A 21,577-nucleotide genomic window follows, 5' to 3' on the forward strand; every position below is an offset into this window, starting at 1 on the left:
AACCTATGGCACAGGTGCCACAAGTGGCACATGAAGCCGTATCTGCTGAGAGAGGAGCTGTTGCCCTACCTCAGCTCCAACATGTATGTGGGTGCTGTCCAGCTGATTTTTGGCTCGCACGGAGGCTCTGGGAGGGCATTTTTGGCTTCCAGAGAGCCTCCGGGGGATGGGGGAGGATGTTTTTACCTTCCCCTGGCTCCAGGGAATCCTTTGGAGCCTGGGAAGGGCAAAACACGAGCATAGCGGACCCACCAGAAATTGGGAAACAAGCCATTTTCAGCTTCCAGAGGTCCTTTGGGGTGGGGGAAGCTCTTTTCGCCCTCCCCAGGCAGGCGAGTGTGGGCACTCACGCATGCACGATAGCACACGCACACGCTCTTTCGGCACTGGAGGAAAAAAAGGTTCGCCATTACTGACCTAGAGTGATTTTACTGCTTTTCTTTTGCCCAGGGCTACCACATATTTTTCAGGGATTAATATGCATTCAATAATTTTACAGAACTATAGATTCGTTGAAGCTGGGTGTGACAAGGAATGACCGGGAGGGCAGGGGCCAAGCAAGGCACTTAAACAACACAATTTAACTCCAAGTAAATCAAACTTCTGTGAAATCAAACTGTCCATTTGAGAAGCAACACTGATTGACAATCAATTTCACATGCCATTGTACACATTCAACTTTGTACAAAGTATTCAATGAGAATATTTTATTCATTCAGATCTAGGATGTATTATTTGAGTGTTCCCTTTATTTTTTTTGAGCAGTATACATGGATATTTGGGGAAAGCCCTGCTTATGGAAGGTACTAACATGAAAAGACTATGACCTCAAACACTTTATATTTGTATTTTGACCTACTGTTCCTTGACTAAGTGCAATTCTTTGTTAAACACATATTTGCATAAACAAATTGCTGGATGCATGATTTTTCTTTATATGTTAAGAAATGTATTCCACAATTTTGTAAGCTTCCACAACTTGCGACTATTTTTCACACCATGGCAGCATCTCCAAGATCAAGGGATCAAAATTCAGTTGCTTGTCAACTTACTCATATTTATGAATAAGGTGGCCACGTGATCAGTTTTTGCGACCATCCCACAAGCAAAGTCAAGAGGGAAGCCAGATTCGCTTAACAAGTATGTCACTAACTTAACAATCGCAGTGATTCATTAGAATGACTTGTGGCAAGGAAGGTTGCAAAATGAGGCAAAACTCACTTAACAACCATCCCACTTAGCAACATAAACTTTGGGTTTGGTTGGGGTCGAAAGCCAAGGATACTCTAGGGGTCTTGACCAGAAGGTCGCTACTACGGGCTTTATTCCCCTCACTCTCTCGCGCGGGCTTTCTGTCTCTCTGCCTCAGCCTGTCAGGCCTGAATTTGTCCTTCGCCCACGTCCCGTTCAAGGGTCCCCGAGCGGCCCGCAAGAGGCTCTCCCGGCTAGCCGCCTGGGGCTGGGGGAACCAGACAGGGGTGGCTGCTTCCCATGAAAGGCACGACTGCGCTGCCGCCGCCCCCTCCCCGTCCTACAACCGGGAGCCACCGGCAATGTTTACGCACAACAGCACGCGACAGGCGTGCGGCCGATAGTTTACCACAGCGGCGCCTGGCGTTCTGCAGAAACTGGCGCAGGGGCGGCCACTGAGGGGAAATACAAACTGGGCCGGCGGGCTCGTGCTTGGAAGCCGTGGCTGGGCGAGAGTCAAGCCAAAGGAAGGGGCTTCGAGGCGGTTTTTATACGCGGTCTGCTTTTCCCTCCTCCCCCCCTCTCTCCCCCTCAGGTGCAATCAGCCCTAAATATCTGGAGGTGAGGAGTGCACCGTGCAAAAAAAAAAAAGGGAAAGGAAGTGCGTTTGAAGCATTGCCAACTAGGGTGGGGGTCATGCAGGCAAATTTGCAATTGACAGACCTACATCCTCTTTATCACAGGAGAAACGCCACTTCTTCGGGCTCTTCTGCAGCAGACTTACCAGAATCGTCCCCCACCCCGCAGCCTCCTTTTTAAAACAGCATGTTGACAAGCGAAGTTTTTCAAAGCCAGCAACCCCCGCTTTTCACTCCACGGCACCCTACCCGCTTTCTATTTTTCCCCCCTCCTCCCGAGAGAAAAGAGCGCACACAATATGTTTCTTGTTACGGGGTCGGACTTTTTTTTCCCCCTTCTATTTTTTTTCTGTATGGGTTACATCGAAATGTTAAGCTGTAAATTTAGTTCTGGACAAACAATATCTTGTTGCATGTCTGGGATAGAAGGGGGGGGGGGAGTTAGTGTATTCCCACAGATGATGTTGCCCAAACAGCGATCGGCTTGTGACTTGATTTCCAGCATCATGATGTGGTGTGTGGAAAAGGGAGGGGGGCGGCGGGGGGGGGGAGGTCAGTACAGACAAGCGCATTGAAGGGGAAAAGGCTGCCTACAGCAGGATTGTTTCTACAAGCTAATTGTACGGAGTGCAGCTGCACAAAGCTGGATCAACAGTAATAGAAGGCGGCGCAGACTTTCTGACGCCAGCCCTGTAGAGCTCCCACCAACACTGGCAATTCCAGATTGTTTTGCAGACCTTATCTCTCCCTAGTTAATTTCTTTCGCTCGCTGGCTTGCTCTAATTTTGTGACCGGAACAAAAGTTAACAGGAAAACCATTTGGGAAAGCAATGCACCCAAAAAAAAAAATCCTGTTTGAGATCAGTGCACTTCACAGATTTCTCTAACGCTGTTTCCATATATTGTTTTAACTCCCCCTCCCAAGTTTTCTTATAACTTTTCGAGGGGGGCAGGAGAGTTGAAAAAAATCATTCAGTGAACTAGAGAAATGTTCCCACGGCATTATCTGCAAGGCGATTTGTCGGTGGCATCTAGTTGCAATCTAGTTTTTACGAAGAAGCCCCACTGAACCCAATTCCGAATTGACCTACGTAGGATTTTTCTATTAACGACTCGGCATAGGATCAAAAGGATGGATTTTTACGCCAGTCGACAATCCCACGTTTGAGTTCGTGCCTGAAGAAAGTATCCTACGAAGCGTTCGGGGTGTCAAATAAACAAAATTGTTACGATCTCTTTATTAAATGAGTCAAAATGACAGGTAAATGTAGGGAGGCTTCGATCTCTTTTCCAAACAAGCGGTTGCTCCCTATCGTTTTGTTGCCTCGTTAGGGTCTGTCGGTAAATCACGTAGAGGTCTGTATGTATAGCCGCTCCCCAGATGAAGGGGATCTCCAACGTTTATTTTGAAGTGTCTTCAAATATCCATCAATCCAAACAGCACTCTGAATTGTTGACAAACTTTTTAAGTTCACGTGGAAGAAACATGAAAGGCCACTGATTACATAGAATTTACGGGGCTGTAAATCGATCTTTGGCGCACACACAGGCACACACGAAATTTCACACAAGTTTCCTCTTCCCAAAGTAGGTGGAGGATGCCCCCTACCCTTATCTCTCAAGCATTTGCGCAAGTATGGGTTGCACCGGGGGAATGTAATCTTAAATTATCTATTATGTGTCATCCTGTCGGGGGGGGGGGGTGTTTCGACTCGACCACACAGATAACGGTATGAAATCCGCCAACTGGACCAAATCTTGAGTTGCAGAATCTGGACAGTCTATTTATTATTTGTTCAATTTATCGCACAAATAATAAACAGTATTGCACTAAATAAATAATAATATTGCAGTCAAGAAAGGGTAGGAAAGAGACCCAGAACTTGTTTTTTTTTTTTTTGCTGCCCCCTCGTGGTAGTCCGGATGTTTGCAGCCCAAATTTCCTAACAGCGGCTTTTCCTGGGATTTTTTTGATGGGAACGATCTGGTGTCAAAATGACAAGGAGTAGCTGCAGGACAATTAATAATAGGCGGGGGAGTCCGTCGCTTCTTCAGGTAGGTGCGCTTTTAAAATCAGCCGCCCTAGATAAGCCTGGGGAATCTCGGGGGAGCTGCCCGGTCTTCCAGTGCAGGTGCGGCCCGGGAGAAAGGCCGACCGCCGCTGCTCGCTCCCGCCGCCAAGCCGAGCCCTGCAGCAGCCTCCCACAACTCAGGGCCGAGCCCCGGTCTCCATGGCAGCCGCCTCAGAGGCGCCGCCGGCCCGAACCGGGAGGGAGACGAGGCAGCGGGGGTGACGTCACGGCGCTGGCGCCGAGGAGTCGGGCCCGGCCTCTGGAAAGGGAGGGAAGGAGGCGGGCGGGGGCGGCCTTGAGCTGCAAAAGGGAAGAGGCGCCCGGTGCCCTCGCGCTGACTCCGGGAAATGCTCAGGCCGCGGCCCGCGCCAACCCAGGTGCAGGAGCCGGGCGCGCGCGTGGAGGCGAGGGCGGGCGCGGGGGGGGGAGGGTTGCGCAAGCTTGCTGCGGGCCGTGGGACTCCCGCTTTCTTCCCCTTCGTGCGCCGGGAAGGCTGCGTGTCCTTGGACGGAGAGAGCGGACGCATCTCTGAGGGGCGAAACCCAATATCATACACACTCGCGCACACAGAGTGGCGCCTGAAAAGTTACTGTTTTCCCAGGTACGGCATCCTGGGCAACCTTCCCGCCACTTTCCTGTGGTAAACAAACGCCTCTTTAAAAGGGTCAACCCAGCTATGCCCTGCCTGCATCTTTATCCCCCCCCCCCTCAAAAAAAGTTTTATAGGGTTTGGTTTGTAGCGTTCTTTAAAGCCGTGTTATGAAGGTTTCCCTTCCTTTGCCAACCTGTAAGGAAAGAATTGTAACCCACCTCAAGTTTTTCCCAAGTCATCAGAGCACAAAAATAGATGGCTTTGCTTTGGGTAAGGGCCGTGAGAGTGGAGACATTGAGCCAGAGTCGTTTTTTCCTGCATTTGCCAAAATGTTCTCACCATGTTTGACTCGGCCCGGTTTTGCGACTTCATAGGATCTGCTTGGATCTTATATTAACCATATGGATTGAGTTTTGCACACCACGCTATAAAATGAATGCCATGCCCTCCTTTGCATCTCTTAAAATACATAGTTTGGGGCATTAAAATAACGATTTATAACTGGAGCCATAAAGAAAGACTACCCCCTCTGTATTGCAGTACTATATAAACAATCTAAAATTGTATTGCAATTCTGCCGACCTTATTAGGGTTCGTATAATTGTAATTGCAAATAATGTAAAGTTAAAAATGTTCCCGTTGCTTTAATTCTCTATTGTGATTATTATACTGTACTTCAAAATGATAATGTAGTCTGGAAGATAGCATGGTATCTGAATATGTCCAATTCTGATTTTAAATTTGCTCACATACCCCCTGGACATAATTATCACTGCAATTTGTTATTGTATTAGGGTACAGCAAATTAAAAACTATGAAATTGCAAGTCTGATTGGAGAGGGTACTAATTCAGAGTCTTAAAAGATCTGCTGGCAGTTGGGCAGTTTTTAAATATATTTACAAGTAATTGTACAAATAAGTAACGATTTAAAGTAAACCTGTTCAAGTCTACAGGAATAATCTTAGGTGTCTATAATCTTATTGTAAGTATTTAAGCAATATTGTCATAGTGGAACATTCTTTGGCAGTAAATGCTCAGATACCATTCTGATCAAGCATCCAAAAATATTATACTGTACAGAGAAGATCAGTGAACTTCTAAATAAACTTATCTAGGACTACACTGCCAGTCTTCAATTGGATCCTAGCCATATGTTGTACTTTGTTACACTGCTTGCTCTATTATTTGGATATCCCATGTAAGATTGACAATTCTATTGTCAATTTATAAAATACAAGTAAATGGATGAATAAAACATTGTAGATACAAGAACTCCGTGTATCTTTTCAAATATTGTTCTTTTAGCTCAACTTCCTCTCAATGAGATGAATCTGAGAATTTTCATCACAGCCATTTTACTATTACTGGGTGAGAATGAAAGTAATCTGAATTACCAGTTCTCAGAATTTTAAAGGGAACAGTATTTTGTGGCACCCACTGTACGTGAATTCTGGGTCTTGCTGCACTTGGAGTATACTTTATCACAATTCCAGACTTTATTTTACTAAGTAGCACCTTAGTTAGTATTTAACTTGTCCAATCAGTGTTAATGAGTATGCTCTCAAGCCTACATTCAATCTACAATGACATGGAAAAAAAGAAAATGGGGGGAAAGACGATAGAATAAAGTTTTCAGGTTCCAGAAACACAGCACCCAAAAAACTGCCTAATAAGTCCCAGTCACAAAATTCCCACCTAGGTGATTTTTTATTATTATTATTATTATTTACAAAGTTGAAGGGAAAGTGAATAGCTTCCATTTGCTTAAGTATGTTTATTCAATAAATTTCAAACTGGTTGAGTCTGCCAACACACTCAGCTTAATATTGTAGAACATCTGGATTTACACAACTTAAACAGCCAAACAAATTCTTAACTATCACCATCTTCATTGGATCACATTGTATGAATATCATTGCCACTAATACCCAGCTACTAAACAAGAACAATATAAGATTTTATTTGTGGCAAGTCAAGCTGTACAATAAAAAGTATATGTTAGTGGTACTTTGCAATCATTAGGGAGAAAATGCCTCAATTGCTGTGCCTGGCCAGATCTTGAATCCAGAGATGACAAAGTGATGTGTATCTTTCTTTTGTTAGAACAGACAAGACAAAAGGCAAGAAAGTAGCATATAAACTTGCCAAATACACTTGATAGTTCTTAGATATATATTTACTATGAGTATATCCTCTATAACCTTCATTGTGTATTTTACTATGTGTATACCCACTAAAACACTCATTGTGTATTGGACAATCAATTAATCAATCAATAAAGCTAGTAATGTGGTGGAATGTGATTTGCAGGTATTGCAAATATGCAAGTTAATGTTAGAAATTAGTAGGGGACTTTTAATGAACTGTTGTAATTAAATGTCATGATTACATTGGAATGTTCTAGTGATCTGCTTAGGGATTGACTACCTTGGAAAGCAAACTTGCATTCTTGTTTGAAATGTTTCTGGCTGTGGTGACCTAGCGCTGCATGTACCCTATGCCTAACTTAATTGCTCTACGCGCCTGAAAGGCGGCGCTGATACAACCTCATATTATATGTATATATAGGTATTCAATGCGCGCTCTCCCAATTAACCGCACGGCTACTTTAGCATACTTGTGAAATTCAATGACTGCCTTGTCCTGGGAACGGACGGGCTTTTTATTCTGGAGCGGTTCCCACAGTTGTCACTCTGCCTGCCTCCGAAGGTGCTAGCTGGCATTGCAGAATCCGGAGCGCCCTGCGTTTCATCCACGGGCAGTGCACAAGATTGACAGCATTGTAAGCAGCCACTGTTCTTTCCTGTCCCTGACAATGCTCGGTCTGTTTGTCTCCTTTCTCTCGTTTGGCACACGCCCTGCATCGGAAAAGCCATGCCTGCAGACCGAGCCTTTAAAAGCAAGATCGTTTCAAAGCCACTCTTTTTTTTTTACCCGAGCTTGGACTGGGAAGAATGCCAGCCAAGTGGGGCAGAAATGCCCCGACCTGGATTTCCCCGCGTGGAATTGATTGGATAAATTTGTAAAACGAATGACCCGCTTCGCTCCCTTCACAGTCGTCCTTCCGAGATCGCCTCGGGTTGAACCGAAGCTCGGCGGCTCTACGCCACACACGCACACCCCGCCGCCTTTCCCGGCGCCAGCGTACTGTATATTTACTAGCCACAGCTGTGCTTTGGACACACCCCCTTGGCCGAGGATTGGCTCCAAACGCGGAAGGTCCGGGCCGCCTCTTGGGTGAGACTTGTACCAATGAGTAGCGCCTGGAGCCTTGACGGACGTGCAACGCTCCTCCAATAAGCAACGAGCGCGACCCGGATTTGTCAGCGGAGAGGCTAAGGCTATAAAAGCAGGAGCGGAGGGGGGGCTTAACTTCATTCTGACTGTACAAGTGGGAAGCCGCAGGGAGGAAGGAGAGAAGCAGGCAGGCAGGGCTGAAAGGCGACATCGTTCTTCTCCGTCCCGGAGTGTGCGGCGGGCTTTAAAAAAAAAGCAGGCAAAAGCCGCCCGGCTCCCTCCGTCTTCTTTCGCAGCATGAAAGCCTTCAGTCCGGTGCGATCCGTCCGGAAAAACAGCCTTTCGGAGCACAGCCTGGGCATCTCCCGGAGTAAAACCCCGGTGGACGACCCTCTGAGTTTGCTCTACAACATGAACGACTGCTACTCCAAGCTGAAAGAGCTGGTGCCCAGCATCCCGCAGAACAAGAAAGTCAGCAAGATGGAAATCCTGCAGCACGTTATCGACTACATCCTGGACCTGCAGATCGCCCTCGACACGCACCCCAGCATCGTCAGCCTCCATCACCAGAGGCCGCCGGGGCAGCAGGTCCCGCCTTCCTCCAGGACTCCGCTGACCACCTTGAACACAGACATCAGCATCTTGTCGCTACAGGTGAGCTGCTTCCCCGTCCCCTCTTCCCCTTGGCTGGTCGCTCCTTTAAACCGGGATTTAGATGAACGGCGTGGCTCTCAATCTGTTGATCCGGGTTGCGATTGGCTTAAAAAAAATAATTGGGAAACAAAATCAATGATAAGGTACCTGCGGCGTCGGCTGATTTATTAGCAAGAATCGCCGTTGGTTTGATGGCGTTCGGAGTTTGCAAGCTTCCTTGAAACGCTTTGGGTTTTTTTAACCCCTTCTTTTTTCTCTCTCTCTCTCCTCCTCCCCCCCTTTTGCAGGCGGCTGAATTTCCCTCAGAGTTAATGTCAAATGAGAGCAAAGCACTTTGTGGCTAAATGTGTTTGGTAAGTGCTCAATTCCTGTGTTCTTATATATTAATATTAATATATTATATATTAATATATATATTAATATATATTAATGTTTTATATATATATTATATATGTTTTATATATATATTAAATACTGAGGCATTTTTGTTGTCTTTTGAGGACTCCGACATAAAATCCAGGCGCAGTTCTCCTCTATATTTTAATCTGGAGTGAAACTTGTGGTGTGTGGCTCAGGATCAATTGGACAGCTTCTAATTTATTTATTATTTATTTATTTTATTACTTAGATTTGTATTAAATTGTTGCTTTTTCAGAGGTCTTCAAACTTAGCAACTTTAAGACTTGTGGACTTCAACTCCCAGAATTCTGGGAGAATTCTGGCTATGCTGGCTGGAGAATTCTGGGAGTTGAAGTCCACAAGTCTTAAAGTTGCCAAGTTTGGGACCTCTGCAAACTGTTAAGCTGACCATCTCCTCCTTGACCCCTCTAAGAGTTTAAGCAAAAATCAGATCGTGTCTCCTCTTGAATGTGCTTGTTTCATTGGGTGTGTGTGTGTGAAAGGGAGCACGCATTTGCATGCACATGCTGCATCTGGACGCCAGGGTTTGCCCAATCTTTGAGTGTTTGGCTAAATGCTCAAACTGTGGTTTCCTCTCTGGCGCCAGTCTGTCCGGATCTCTCTGCCCTGTTAGCATTCTTCTAAATATGCTTCTCTCTTCAATGTTTTGCAGGTGTTTGCTGAATTTTTTGCACAAGAAGATACATTCCCCCCCACGGCAACTCCGTTGTATCTGGAGGGGAGAGGAAATCCACATTCAGTGAAAGGAACCTTTTAAAGAAAAAATTAATGGATATCATCTTCCACTGTTCTTCATCTTGGACTAATCTTAATTATTTATGAAGAGACTTTTAAAATGTCCTTTCCCTAGCTGGAAAGGCTTCATTTATATGCTATTCCCATAGTAGGGAGCCAAATGAAACTTTTTTTAAAAAGCCCTCTTTAAGGAATTTCCCCTTTTAAAGCAGACTTTGCCTTTTTTTCCTCCAAAAGGTGGAGCGTGAGTATTAGAAGATTTGAGTGTTCAGTTTTCTGTGAAGTCTTGGTCAAAAATTAGCTTTTTTTGACATGCGTATAGGACTGAATGCTGTGTACATATTTATATATAAATATGGGAATGAAACTTTGAACTCTTTAATTAGAGTTTTCTTGTATAGTAGCAGAAATTTATATTTCTGCAACAACAAAAAAAGTTATGTACCTAATCATGCTGAACTTTTTATAAAAGTTTAGTTGTAAACTTAACCTTTTTATACAGAATCAAAATAAATTGTGTGTTCATTGAATAGCTTGTTTGCCTTCTTTGTAAGTGCCAGCTGTTTTGTGGCAGAGCAGCTGAATTGGCAACATACCAGTTACATTCTATGTAGATTGTCCTGGAAGTTCTTTATTTTTTCTGAGAAACTGTTTGAAAGAAGTTGCTTGTTTAAAAAAAAAACCTCCAAAGCTGTGAAGAGAAACTTTTTGAGAAGTTTGAATTTTTGAAGCAAAAACTTAAAATTGTGCACAAATAATTTCTTTGCCTGTTTTCTCTTCACCCTGTTGATTGGCTGTGTGAACTTCTAAAAGCAATTACACCACCTCTGCTGAACTTTTGATTATGCAGAAATTAAGAATGGGGCTAATAATTTCCCCAACCGTTAACTTGTTAAAAAAAAAAACTTTCATGTAAAAGCAACTTTAATGTAAGAGCTCTTGATGTATGAATACTGGAAAGTTTATATGAATCTCTGAAATATTTCATGGAAAGGATATTAATAAGTTGTAGCAGCTTCTCTATATGACTAAGCTGCTGAGAAATGAAAGTCACTCTCATGTTGTTGATTAAACTTTGGCTGCTCTAAGCATCAACCTCCTAAAAAGAATTAAATGTCATTTTCTAGTATTGTTTTAAGGTTGCAGTGCCAACTATAAGAGTAAGATGGACTTCAGCAGGATTTAAATTATAAGCATATGCAGAATGGCTGCTCTTCTGTCAGTTCTCATCACTACACCACTAACTCCTTTTTTTTCAATACTGTCCTACTATAACCCTAATTTCTTAATTATATGCTTTGTAGTATTCTCCTAAACTTCCCCTACTGTAAGGTAATGGATAATGGCTCAGTCCCTTTGCAGCTTGGAATGATGTTTTAATTTCCCACTTCAGCCAACCTGCAGGCATACTCAGCAAAAGCAGTTTGAAGCAAGCTAGCAAAATCCATTGCAAAAAATAAATAAAGAGTTTGCCAAGCAGTGTGAAACTGGGCACCTGGGTGTGCTCTGGAGACACTTATGGGAAAAGGCAGAAGCTCCACCTGAGGCCTGTATATAACATTTGCACCAAAATGAACAGGTGTGTGGGTGGTGCCGTGCAGTTTGGTGCAGCTGGGTTTTTATTTTTTGTGGTTTATTTTGCACTCAATATCAGATCTATGCAGAGTTACTGGGGGGTGGGGGTGGACAGATAGATGGCAGACTGGCCTGCTCTGAACCGAAAAACTGCTATAAGCAATGTGCTATGCAGTGTTTTCGGAAGGTGTAACTCTGTGCCAACTCAGATGCTTCATTATTTCTGTTAAATGGTAGATTTGAAAGCCTTAAAGTGTACAACAAGCACAAGTAGTCCTCAGCTTATGGTCACAATTGAGCCCAAATTTATGTTGCTAAGTGAGTTGCCTCAATTTATGCTACATTTGTTAAGCGAATCACTGCAGACCTTAATAACCCTGTTAAGTGACTCTGGTTTCTCCATTGACTATTTGTCAAAAGGGGAACATATGATTGGGACACTGCAACCCTTATGTGAGTTGTCAAGCATCTGAGTGTAAATCATGTGACCATGGGGATGCTGAAATGGTCATACGTGTGAAAAATGGTCATGTGAGCCACCCTGAGTCCCTAGGGAGTTGAGCGACCATAGAAATATAAACAAACGAATGTTATTTTTTCAGTTATTTTTAACTTTGAAGGGTCACTAAAGGAATTGTTGTAAGTCAAGGGCTACCTGTCAATACTCTTTCAAGAGACTGCCCTGCAGCGTAATACTTTCGAAAGCAAAATCTTCAAGATCAAATGAGATTAGTGATCTTTTCTCCTTTCTACATATTGCAATTTCTCCAGAGTAGCTTCAACAATTTATGAGTCACTTGCTTCTCTTTTTTTCCAAAGGCTGCTGCATTTCATGTTGCATGCTCATTAACAAAGGCAAAACAAACTTTTAGATGATCAGATTTTTCACTACTTAATTTTGGATTAGTCATGCTAATCTAAAACATAATTACTATTCCAGGTAATAAATTACTGTATGTTGATTTTTCAGACTCTTATTAATGGTTGCGCTGTTAGTAGTTGGAGAGAGAATGGGAAATTATTTTATACTCAGCCTGGCTAAAATAACTTGATAACTTATTTCTTGCATATTGAAGATTTTATTATATCACAATCTAAACAAATGGGGATCTCTAGTTTTAGTGCGTATTTGCAATATTTGAGATTCTCATACTTAACTATTTGGTTATACAATGTATTTTATTTTAGAAAGTGATAAAACAATGCACATTAGCTTATAGGAAGCTGGTTGGGGAAGGAGAGGATAAGGATGAATCACCTCACAGTCAAGAATTTACATGATAGGAACTTAGGGTTTTTTTAAAAAAAATTGAATAAGTACATTCTTAATTTATGCAGACAACTCTTAATAATTGTATACAGTAATTTAAAAGTACTGCATACTTTTGCACCTAACAGGAATATAGAGGAATTATCTATAAGATTACCTAAAACACTAAATCAAGCAAATTTTTAAAAACTTAAAAGTATTAAAAGTGAGAAACACTCTAATAGTTTATCGTAATAATCCCTATTCTGAATATAAAAGTGTGTGATAAGAATTCGTTGAAAGTTTATTAAATTGTGAGAGCCAATATATTTGAAAGAACAGTATGCCAATTTTTGGATTCTAGCCTAAAGTAGCCAAGTACTAGTACCAGTTAAATTTTACACATTCAACAGCAAGCAGGAAATAGATCTGGATAATATTGGGAGATGGGAGTTAGCTAAGGTTAACTGAAAGGAATTCAAGTCTCATAAATTTTACCTGTATGTTTGAGTGTGCCTTCTAAATTACAAACTGCAACAAAATTTGATGGAATTAGTCAATCATAAGATTTTAATTAAGAATTTCAGAATTTCCTACACATAAAAATTAAGAAATAAAATAATAGTCTCTCCGATGTGTACCTTAGAAAATACATGCAAATATTTAATATTTATATTTTGAGCAACATTCCATTCATGCCAACCTCTTAAGATCCTATTGTTAACATTTGTGGAAGACGAGTGCCACCTTCTGGCCTATGCATAGAAGACAATTACCATTAAAAAACCTATTCATTAAAAATAGTACATTGGCATTGTAAACAAAATTTTGTCATCTTCAGAGATTTAAATTAAAAGGCAAAATTAGTCATTAAAATGGTTACAATGTTGAAAAAATGTGTTTAGTACTAGACTGTCAATAAATTTTCACTTATTGAAGTAATTCCACTTTTGGATTAGCTTTATTGTCAAATACGTTTTAAAAACATTTAACAATAAATAGCATTTATTTATTTATCCAGCCTTCCCTGGACCCAGCCGTACTTAATAACTTTCATCCAGTCTCCAACCTTCCCTTTATGGGGAAGGTTGTTGAGAAGGTGGTGTCGCTCCAGCTCCAGCGGTCCTTGGAAAAAGCCAATTATCTAGGCCCTCAACAGTCAGCATTCAGGCCCGGCTACAGCACGGAAACTGTTTAGTTGTGCTGATGGATTATCTCAGGCGGGCCCGGGACAGAGGTTTATCCCCTGTCCTGGTGCTTCTTGACCTCTCAGCAGCTTTCGATACCATCGACCATAGTATCCTTCTACGTTGGCTAGAAGGGTTGGGAGTGGGAGGCACTGTTCTGCAATGGTTCTCCTCCTACCTCTCCGGTCGGTCGCAGTCGGTGTTAGTGGGGGACCTAGAGGTTGCTAGGTTGCTCCCTTGCGGGGTACCTCAGGGGTCAGTCCTCTCCCCCCTGCTATTTAATATCTACATGAAACTACTGGGTGAGATCATCCAGGGGCATGGGGTGAGGTATCATCAGTATGCTGATGATACCCAGTTATACATCTGCACCACATGTCCAGTCGGTGAAGCAGTGGAAGTGACGTGCCGATGCCTGGAAGCTGTTGGGGTCTGGATGGGTGTCAACAGGCTCAAACTCAACCCTGACAAGACAGAGTGGCTGTGGGTTTTGCCTCCCAAAGACAATTCCATCTTTCCATCCATTACCCTGGGGGGGGGAATTATTGACCCCCTCAGAGAGGGTCCACAACTTGGGCATCCTACTCGATCCACAGCTGACACTGGAACATCATCTTTCGGCTGTGGCAAGGAGGGCATTTGCCCAGGTTCGCCTGGTGCATCAGTTGCGGCGCTATTTGGACCAGGAGTCACTGCTCAGTCACTCATGCCCTCATCACCTCGAGGTTCGACTACTGCAACTATCTCTACATGGGGCTACCTCTGAAAAGTGTTCGGAAACTTCAGATCGTCCAGAATGCAGCCGCGAGAGCAATCATGGGCTTACCTAGATATGCCCATGTCTCATCAACACTCCGTGGCCTGCACTGGCTGCCAATCAGTTTCCGGTCACAATTCAAAGTGTTGGTTATGACTTATAAAGCCCTACATGGCATCGGACCAGAATATCTCCAGGACCACCTTCTGCCACACAAATCCCAGCGGCCGGTTAGGTCCCACAGAGTTGGCCTTCTCCAGGTCCCGTCAACTAAATAATGTCGGCTGGCGGGACCTGGGGAAAGAGCCTTCTCTGTGGCGGCCCTGGCCCTCTGGAATCAACTCCCTCCAGAGATTCAAACAACCCCCACCTTCATCGCCTTCCGTAAAATGTTGAAGACCCACCTTTGTCGCCAGGCGTGGGGATAATTATCACGCTCTCTCCCCTTTTTTGTTGTTTTCGGCCTTACTGTATGACGGATTAGGTTAAATGTGTATGATTGTATAGTTAGGGATTTAATTAATGTTTTTTAAATTGATTTTATTTTTCTACTATTGGATTTGTAATGCATTGTATCACTGTTATGTTGTGAGCCGCATTTAAATAGAATTATGAAATAAAAGTTAAAAATAAAAGGAATACAGAACATTTGTTGCCTTCTTCCAGATAAGGCACAACTAAAAAGAGAATTTCTAATTTAAATTCTTCACTAAAGCTTTTTACTGTTTATCCACTATATAAACAGGCTTGGCTTATGGCTTTCTATCTAACTGTATAGCCAGGAAAGATGTCACAATATATTTAGTTCTTATTCTCCAATGTCACAATATTTAAGTCCGTAAGATGACGTTCCAGTAGAATTATAAGATTATTAAAATTGAACATTTTTTAAATTTCTGTACCCAAGTTTCTTTTTATTCATTCTTAGGAAGGTAAGTACTTTGATAAAGTGTTGAGTTACTCTGAATTACTGGAAAGTGCCTAGAACATGTTCACTAAAATTAAAAGGGGGAAGAAATCCAACACTTTTAAACATACAAATGGCTTTGGAAGCTGTGAAAAAAATGCCATTAAAAGAACAGACTTCTCCAGTTTTCACGTAATTCCAGTCAGCCATGCCATCTTCCATTATATTTTAGCACTGGCAAAGCGAGAAAAACAAAGTGCAAACATTGGCCTTTTTAAGTTATTCCTAATTTTATTGCCATTTTTGTGCAAGGCCTGGCCCAAGAATGATACAACACAAGCTAGCCAAGGTTCAGTTCTGTATCATGACATTTTTCTTCATGGAGCTGGGGTAGGCGTGGCCTGGATATGACGCATCCAGCCCGCTGGCCGCCAGTTTGACACCACTGATATAGACAGAGCATTGTCAGATTACATTGATAACAGCTCTTACCCTGATGGATGTATCTGTAAGATTTTAGGGAGTGGACATCCTAAAACTCTTCCTCTGACTCCAGCTCTGCCTTTTGTCTTGTGCATTTCTTCCTGGGAACCTGCTGAATTACTGTAGTCCATCACATTACCTCTCGCTTCCTCTTGCATCACAATTTGGGAACTATTTTTGGTTGCTTTATTTCTCACTTGAAAATAGATCCTGGCATTTGGGCTACATAAGGATTTGTGTTTGGAAAGTTCAACAATTACATATAGCATGTAGAGCAACCTATCATTCTTAAAGCAGAATCCTTTGGCATTTGAGTGTGCTTCTCCATGAAAAGCTGGGATTTACCGTTTTGGAACACTGAAAATGATACACACAACCCTTCTAGATTATTGTATGTGTTTTTGCTGACTGTAGCTTTTGGTTAGCAAAATATAAATAATGTAACCTACCCAAACATAGGTACATGCAGAAAAGTGGAGCAGACTACTCTGCTTCACTAACAGGGTCTCTGGAATGCTCTGGAGACCTTTAAAAGTTAAGTGCATGATGGACAATGGGGGGGCAGAGTGGAGAAAAGGGTGTGGGACCCGGTTGGGTGAATGACCATGGGGAACCTGCAGTGGCCATAATGTCAAAACCAGATCATAAAAAGCTTTTCTGCAGTAACTTCAAATATTTGCTAGATCAGGGGTCAACAACCTTTTGGACCTCAGGAACCACTAAATTCATAATTTTAAATCCTGAGGATCCCTAATACGAATCCAACGTGGTGCTTGCTGAAGCGCCTGGACTCCCAGTGATGGGATGGGGTCCTTCAGGCACTCTCCCCCCTTTCTACCTCTCTATCTCTCTCAGATTCTCTTTGTTTCTTTCATTTTCTCATTCTGATTCTTTCTTTCCCAGACTACGAAATAAATGCATCTTTTTCCAAATCTTTTAATTGTTGATTTTAGCACTTTTTGTGATTAATTCCTTATATTCCATGTTTAAATTAAAATTTAATTTAGTAGCCAGTAGGGCAGAAATATAATCAATATAAATCAAGGCAGTAAATAAATATAGGATTTGTTTTCACAAGTAGTGATCTAACAAGAGAGAACTGACCAGCCACAGAATGTATTAAATGGACGTAATAGTGAGGGATGGGAGGGTAACCCCTGCATCTCACAATTGAAAACCTGACTTCTAAAATCATTATCTTAAAAATAATAGTTAACTATACATATTTTTGTTGCTCTAGAACCATTGTTAGAATAAGTAGATTAAAACACTGAGTATGGTCATCTAGATTTTTTAATGTATCAAAATAGGGATTTGAAATATTGAGTTCAGAAAAGATCTTATTCAATTCAGTGTAGCTTCGCTGAAGAAATTTAAGAATCTTTAATTTAAGCCAACAATGTCCATCCACATCACTTTTCTTATTTATGCTCTGCCTTTTGTTTCTCTGGGAAGGTTTCTGTAAGTAAGCTCTGACTACTTGATCAGACTTTCAGTAGCTTTACCTTTATTTTCTGTTTTATTCTGATTGACCTCAATTTACAGTTAATGCTGTTTTGATGTTGTTATCTGTCTCAAAGACTCAGAATGAGAATTCTGGTTTGACGTTGCGGCGAGATTGGATGCAATGAGCGGGGGTCAAACTTGTGCTGAATCCTCCTCGTTGGAGGGCCCCCAAAGGGGCTAAATCACATGGTGAAGAAAGGAGGGGCACCCTGCAGGTCATGTAGAGCAGCGGCTCTCCAGCTTGACCCAGGGATTCCCCTCCATCCAAAAAGGAGAGGCAGCCATTATGGCCACAGCCGAAGAACGTGCTGGAGCGGTGTAGATAACAGTGATTGGAACCGGGTGAGGTGATTCTCTTTTTACCTAGAACCTAACCCCAAAGAAAATAAACTCCTACAATCTTGGAAAGTACTGACAAGACAAAAGGAAAAAAAGTGGAAATAAATAACATCTGGAGGACTGTTCTATATCTGTCTGCTTCATAGTTATTGGAGGTTTAACTGTGAGATTATCTGAAGAAAGCAACTTTTAAGTGCTAAGATCTATGACTGAATTTACAGAGTGGACTTGAGACATTTGGAAATCTTCCTGGATTACCTAAATGGAACTAATCGACTGATTGTGGGATACAAAGAACTGTAACTATTGCATTCCTCTGAGGAGCAATACTAAGATTGAGCAAATGGTTTCTAAGCTGGCTTTCTGAGGTCATGGACAATTGAAACTTTGGGGTGGTGATGGACTACTGACATGCTATTCAGTAATATTTGGACCTATCAAAATAAGATAAGATGTTGCATCAGAGGGAGATGAGTGGGTTTCAAAAAGAAATGGTGTTGATGCTTCAAAATACTTATGACATGATGATAACCACAGGAGATAAAAGACTTAATGCATGACGATGGAGGAAATCAGAAAATGTTCAACAAGGGGCAATGAATAAAGATAATGAAACACAGGAAATACAGATAATTCCAGAGGAAATGACAGAACAGATGAATCAACAAATAAAAAAAGAGAATAAAAAGACAATAAAGATTTATTAATCAAATAAAGGATAGTATATATTGTAACCCCAAACCCACTTATTTATTACTTATTGCCAATTTATTATTACTGAAGTGCCAACATGGCAATTTAACTTAAATAAGAAGTGGTGGGATTCAAATAATTGAACGACCTGGTGGGCGTGGCTGGCATGGTGGTCATGTGACTGAGTGGGCATGGCCAACTCTATGTCACTCATGTGGATAGTGTCTGTATGAGACAGGCAGGGTTGGGGAGGGAATCCAGGGGGTCTCTGGTGGTTGGGGTGGGAGGAAAGAAAGATCCAACCTGTTTGTGTGTGTGTGCATGCATGTGTGTGTGCGCTGCCAGCCCCAATATAACCCTCCGAGATTGAATTGGCTTTCTCTCTCTAAGAAAAAAAATAAGTCAGCTTTTCTCTTTATCATCAATTTTCTTCCGGTTCTAAAGTCTTTCTTTTGTTACACTTCCACATTGAGTCTGTTGTTTTTAATTACAGCAAGTGAAGAGTGTTTTTCTTACCTCTGAGTAAGTGCAGGAATTAGTAGGATTGTGGTGGGAATTTACCTTGAGACACTTATATCCTCAGCAATACCACTCTCAATATCCAGGTTGAACAAGACAAAAAATTTCAGAATAAGTGTGAAAAAGCCAAGGGGTTTAGTAGCTACCCTTCTGTTGAATCAGATTAACAGCAACAGAAATCATGCACATATCTATAGTTTAAGAATATTTTTATTTTAGTAAACTTCCTGACACCAAAAAGACCAGGACATGAGCAGAGGCTTAGAAATATTTACTATCAGATGTAAATCTAAGTGTAGGTCTGCAAAAGTCTACTATCAAAGCACTTTTTCTAGAAACACTAGCCTATTCAAGTAATGGGGTGGTGGTGTATATCTAACATAACAAAAGTCGAATCCTTTTTAAAGAAGTAACCAATACAAAAAACCTGGAATTGCTACCAACAACTATCATCAAGACCATACATTTGGCTGTTGGCCTGTGCCTCTACATAGACACAACAGATGTCTATGAATTGGATGCAGTGGAACTAGATTATTCAACCTGAGTTTTCTCTTCAGATGAATGGGAGGGGACTGGTCACAGCTGTTTTATAGAAGAAAACCATTTTCTATCATTCTGTGCTCAACGTGGGCAGATGGGTGCCTTCAAAGCTGGTAAAAATGGAAATATCTATTGCCTCTCTAGTTCAGACTTTTCAGCCCAAGCCAAATTGGGGGAGGGTCTCATTGAAGCAAAATAATGAATCATGTCATCCATAAATGTATGTAAAGCTGAAAATAGAAAGGAACATTAGTACCAAAAGAATTTTTGTTCCTCTTTAGCATGAGTAATCGCAAAGAGGAGAATCCCGAGACCATGTTTTCTGATAGAGACAGAAGGGAAAGCAACTGACAGTATTCAAACCTGGAAAGATTTAATAAAAACCAAAAATTGCTATCCAAGAAAGCTTGGATGCAATGGAACACCCACCACGGTCATCGGCCACCATGGTAGTGTGTTGCTTGAGCTGCTCCAACACCGACTCCATCTTCTGCTTTTTTACTGGGGAAACTGACATGATCGTGCGCACGGTAGTGAAAGAAATTAAAGGAGGCGCGACGGGGGCGTCCGAGCCTTTTCCGTAAGAAATAAAAGGAGACAGGTGGCTGCGGGCTGTTTTGGCGGAAGACGGGAGGGTGGGCCTACATCAATACAGAACCTGCCCCCTCCCCTTTCCAAAGAGCGCTGGGGTGAGCTAAGGCTGCCCTGGGCAATGGGCACAATAGGCGATTGGTGCAGACTTTGGTTTTGTTTCCTGCTCGGCAGCCAATCAGTATAGCTCTAGGTTGCAGGACGAGCAAGGCGGTGTCGTGGCCTCAACTTCCTTATTTATTTAGTCCACCCTTGGCAACTTTTAAGACTTTATGGACTTCAACTCCCAGAGTTCTTCAACCAGCTTCACTGAGTCAGAGCCCTCCCCACCTCCACCTCCCGCCCACCACTTGAACACGGACTTTTAAAAAGGTTTGGGTTCGAGTTCGGTATGCCGAACACTGCAAAGTTCGGCACAGACCCAAACTATGCAAGTTCAGTTCGCCCAACACTACCTATAAATAAAAAAATTCAGCAGTGTTATAAAAGCATTACAAATAAATTAAAGACAATTCGAGCTTTTTCAGTTTAGGTAACTGCCCTTGGTGTTCTGAAATCTAATGTTTGCAAATTTTAAGCAATTTGTTTATGTGGCTTCCATCAAATACCAGGATATGGTAGAAAAGGGAAATAAACATTTGCTTCCATTTACTACAGATCTGCTATATTTGATTTAGGGGAAAAGGTGATTAATTTGAGTTCTCATATTGGAACAAGCCACTATTCATTAAAACAAGTAGTTTACAAGATTTAACCAGGAATTGCAGTTGCTTAAGTAATTATTGTAGTCTTGTCTCCTGACAATCTAAAGAGAAGGGGAAAGCACATAGACTGTGTTGTGGTTAGCTCTGGCCCAGCTCCTGCCCCAAGGACTGATGCGGTGGATGCGGGGGAAACATCAACATGTCATAGGCCTGTTTTGCTGCCGACAGAGTCAGACAGTGAATTGTCCTCTGCAAAAGGAAGTGACGGTGAGATGGAGGAGGGGGGCTTGGAAGACAACCCAGGAAAAAGTCAATCTTCCTTAGATTCGGATGAGGAAATAATGATAGACCCACGCATGCGTAGAGCTATGCATAGGAGTAAACAGCTTCAAAAGTATTATAGGAGATATTTGAGTCTACCTATGGTTGGGTGGGGTTCAAGTAAATAGGGCTGCTGTTAAATTGGCAGCGTACTGGCCTTGCAGTGTGGAGATTATCTGATGGTTTGGATCATGACTTGCTGTTTTAGGACTCTGTTGATTTTTCAAGACTTTGAAACCAAGGCAGAGCAAAGCGTGTATGTTTCAACTTGTGGAAGAAGGAGGGCTGTGACTTTTCTTCACAGCTGCTAGCTAAGTACTTAAGGACTGTTTCAAGGGGTTTTTACAGCCTACAAGTTTGTTTTGGGAAGAGCACTCTTTGCAATACAAAAAGGGTGCTTTGTTTCTTTTGAATTTTGTGATAAGAAACATTGTTTTTGAATGTTCAAGTGTGTGTGTGTCTGAATTTTTTACCCTTGGATTTTCAGGAGGCTCATTCCGGCTGAACAGACTGAAGGCTTACTGCAGCTTTTTTGGAAGCAGGAAATAAAAAACTTACATTTTGAATCCAAATATTGCTTTGAATGGAAGTTTATTTCTTAAAATTTAATATATGGACTTAAGCTAAGTAATATTTAGCTTAATACTGATCCTGTCCAGGTCA

The 21,577-nt window shown here is 42.1% G+C and overlaps 1 protein-coding gene across 1 annotated transcript; it reads left to right on the forward strand.

Moving 5' to 3' along the window:
- The first annotated feature begins 7,933 nt into the window (after positions 1 to 7,933).
- Positions 7,934 to 10,070, forward strand: ID2 (inhibitor of DNA binding 2). The gene is made up of 3 exons (XM_070732954.1): positions 7,934 to 8,385; positions 8,673 to 8,738; positions 9,458 to 10,070. Exons 1-2 carry the CDS (start codon positions 8,029 to 8,031, stop codon positions 8,727 to 8,729), a joined length of 414 nt encoding a protein of 137 aa, XP_070589055.1. The 5' UTR covers positions 7,934 to 8,028; the 3' UTR covers positions 8,730 to 8,738; positions 9,458 to 10,070.
- Positions 10,071 to 21,577: the final 11,507 nt, after the last annotated feature.

The sequence above is a fragment of the Erythrolamprus reginae genome, chromosome 1, assembly GCF_031021105.1.
Source record: "Erythrolamprus reginae isolate rEryReg1 chromosome 1, rEryReg1.hap1, whole genome shotgun sequence".
In the NCBI taxonomy this organism is placed as follows: domain Eukaryota; kingdom Metazoa; phylum Chordata; class Lepidosauria; order Squamata; family Dipsadidae; genus Erythrolamprus; species Erythrolamprus reginae.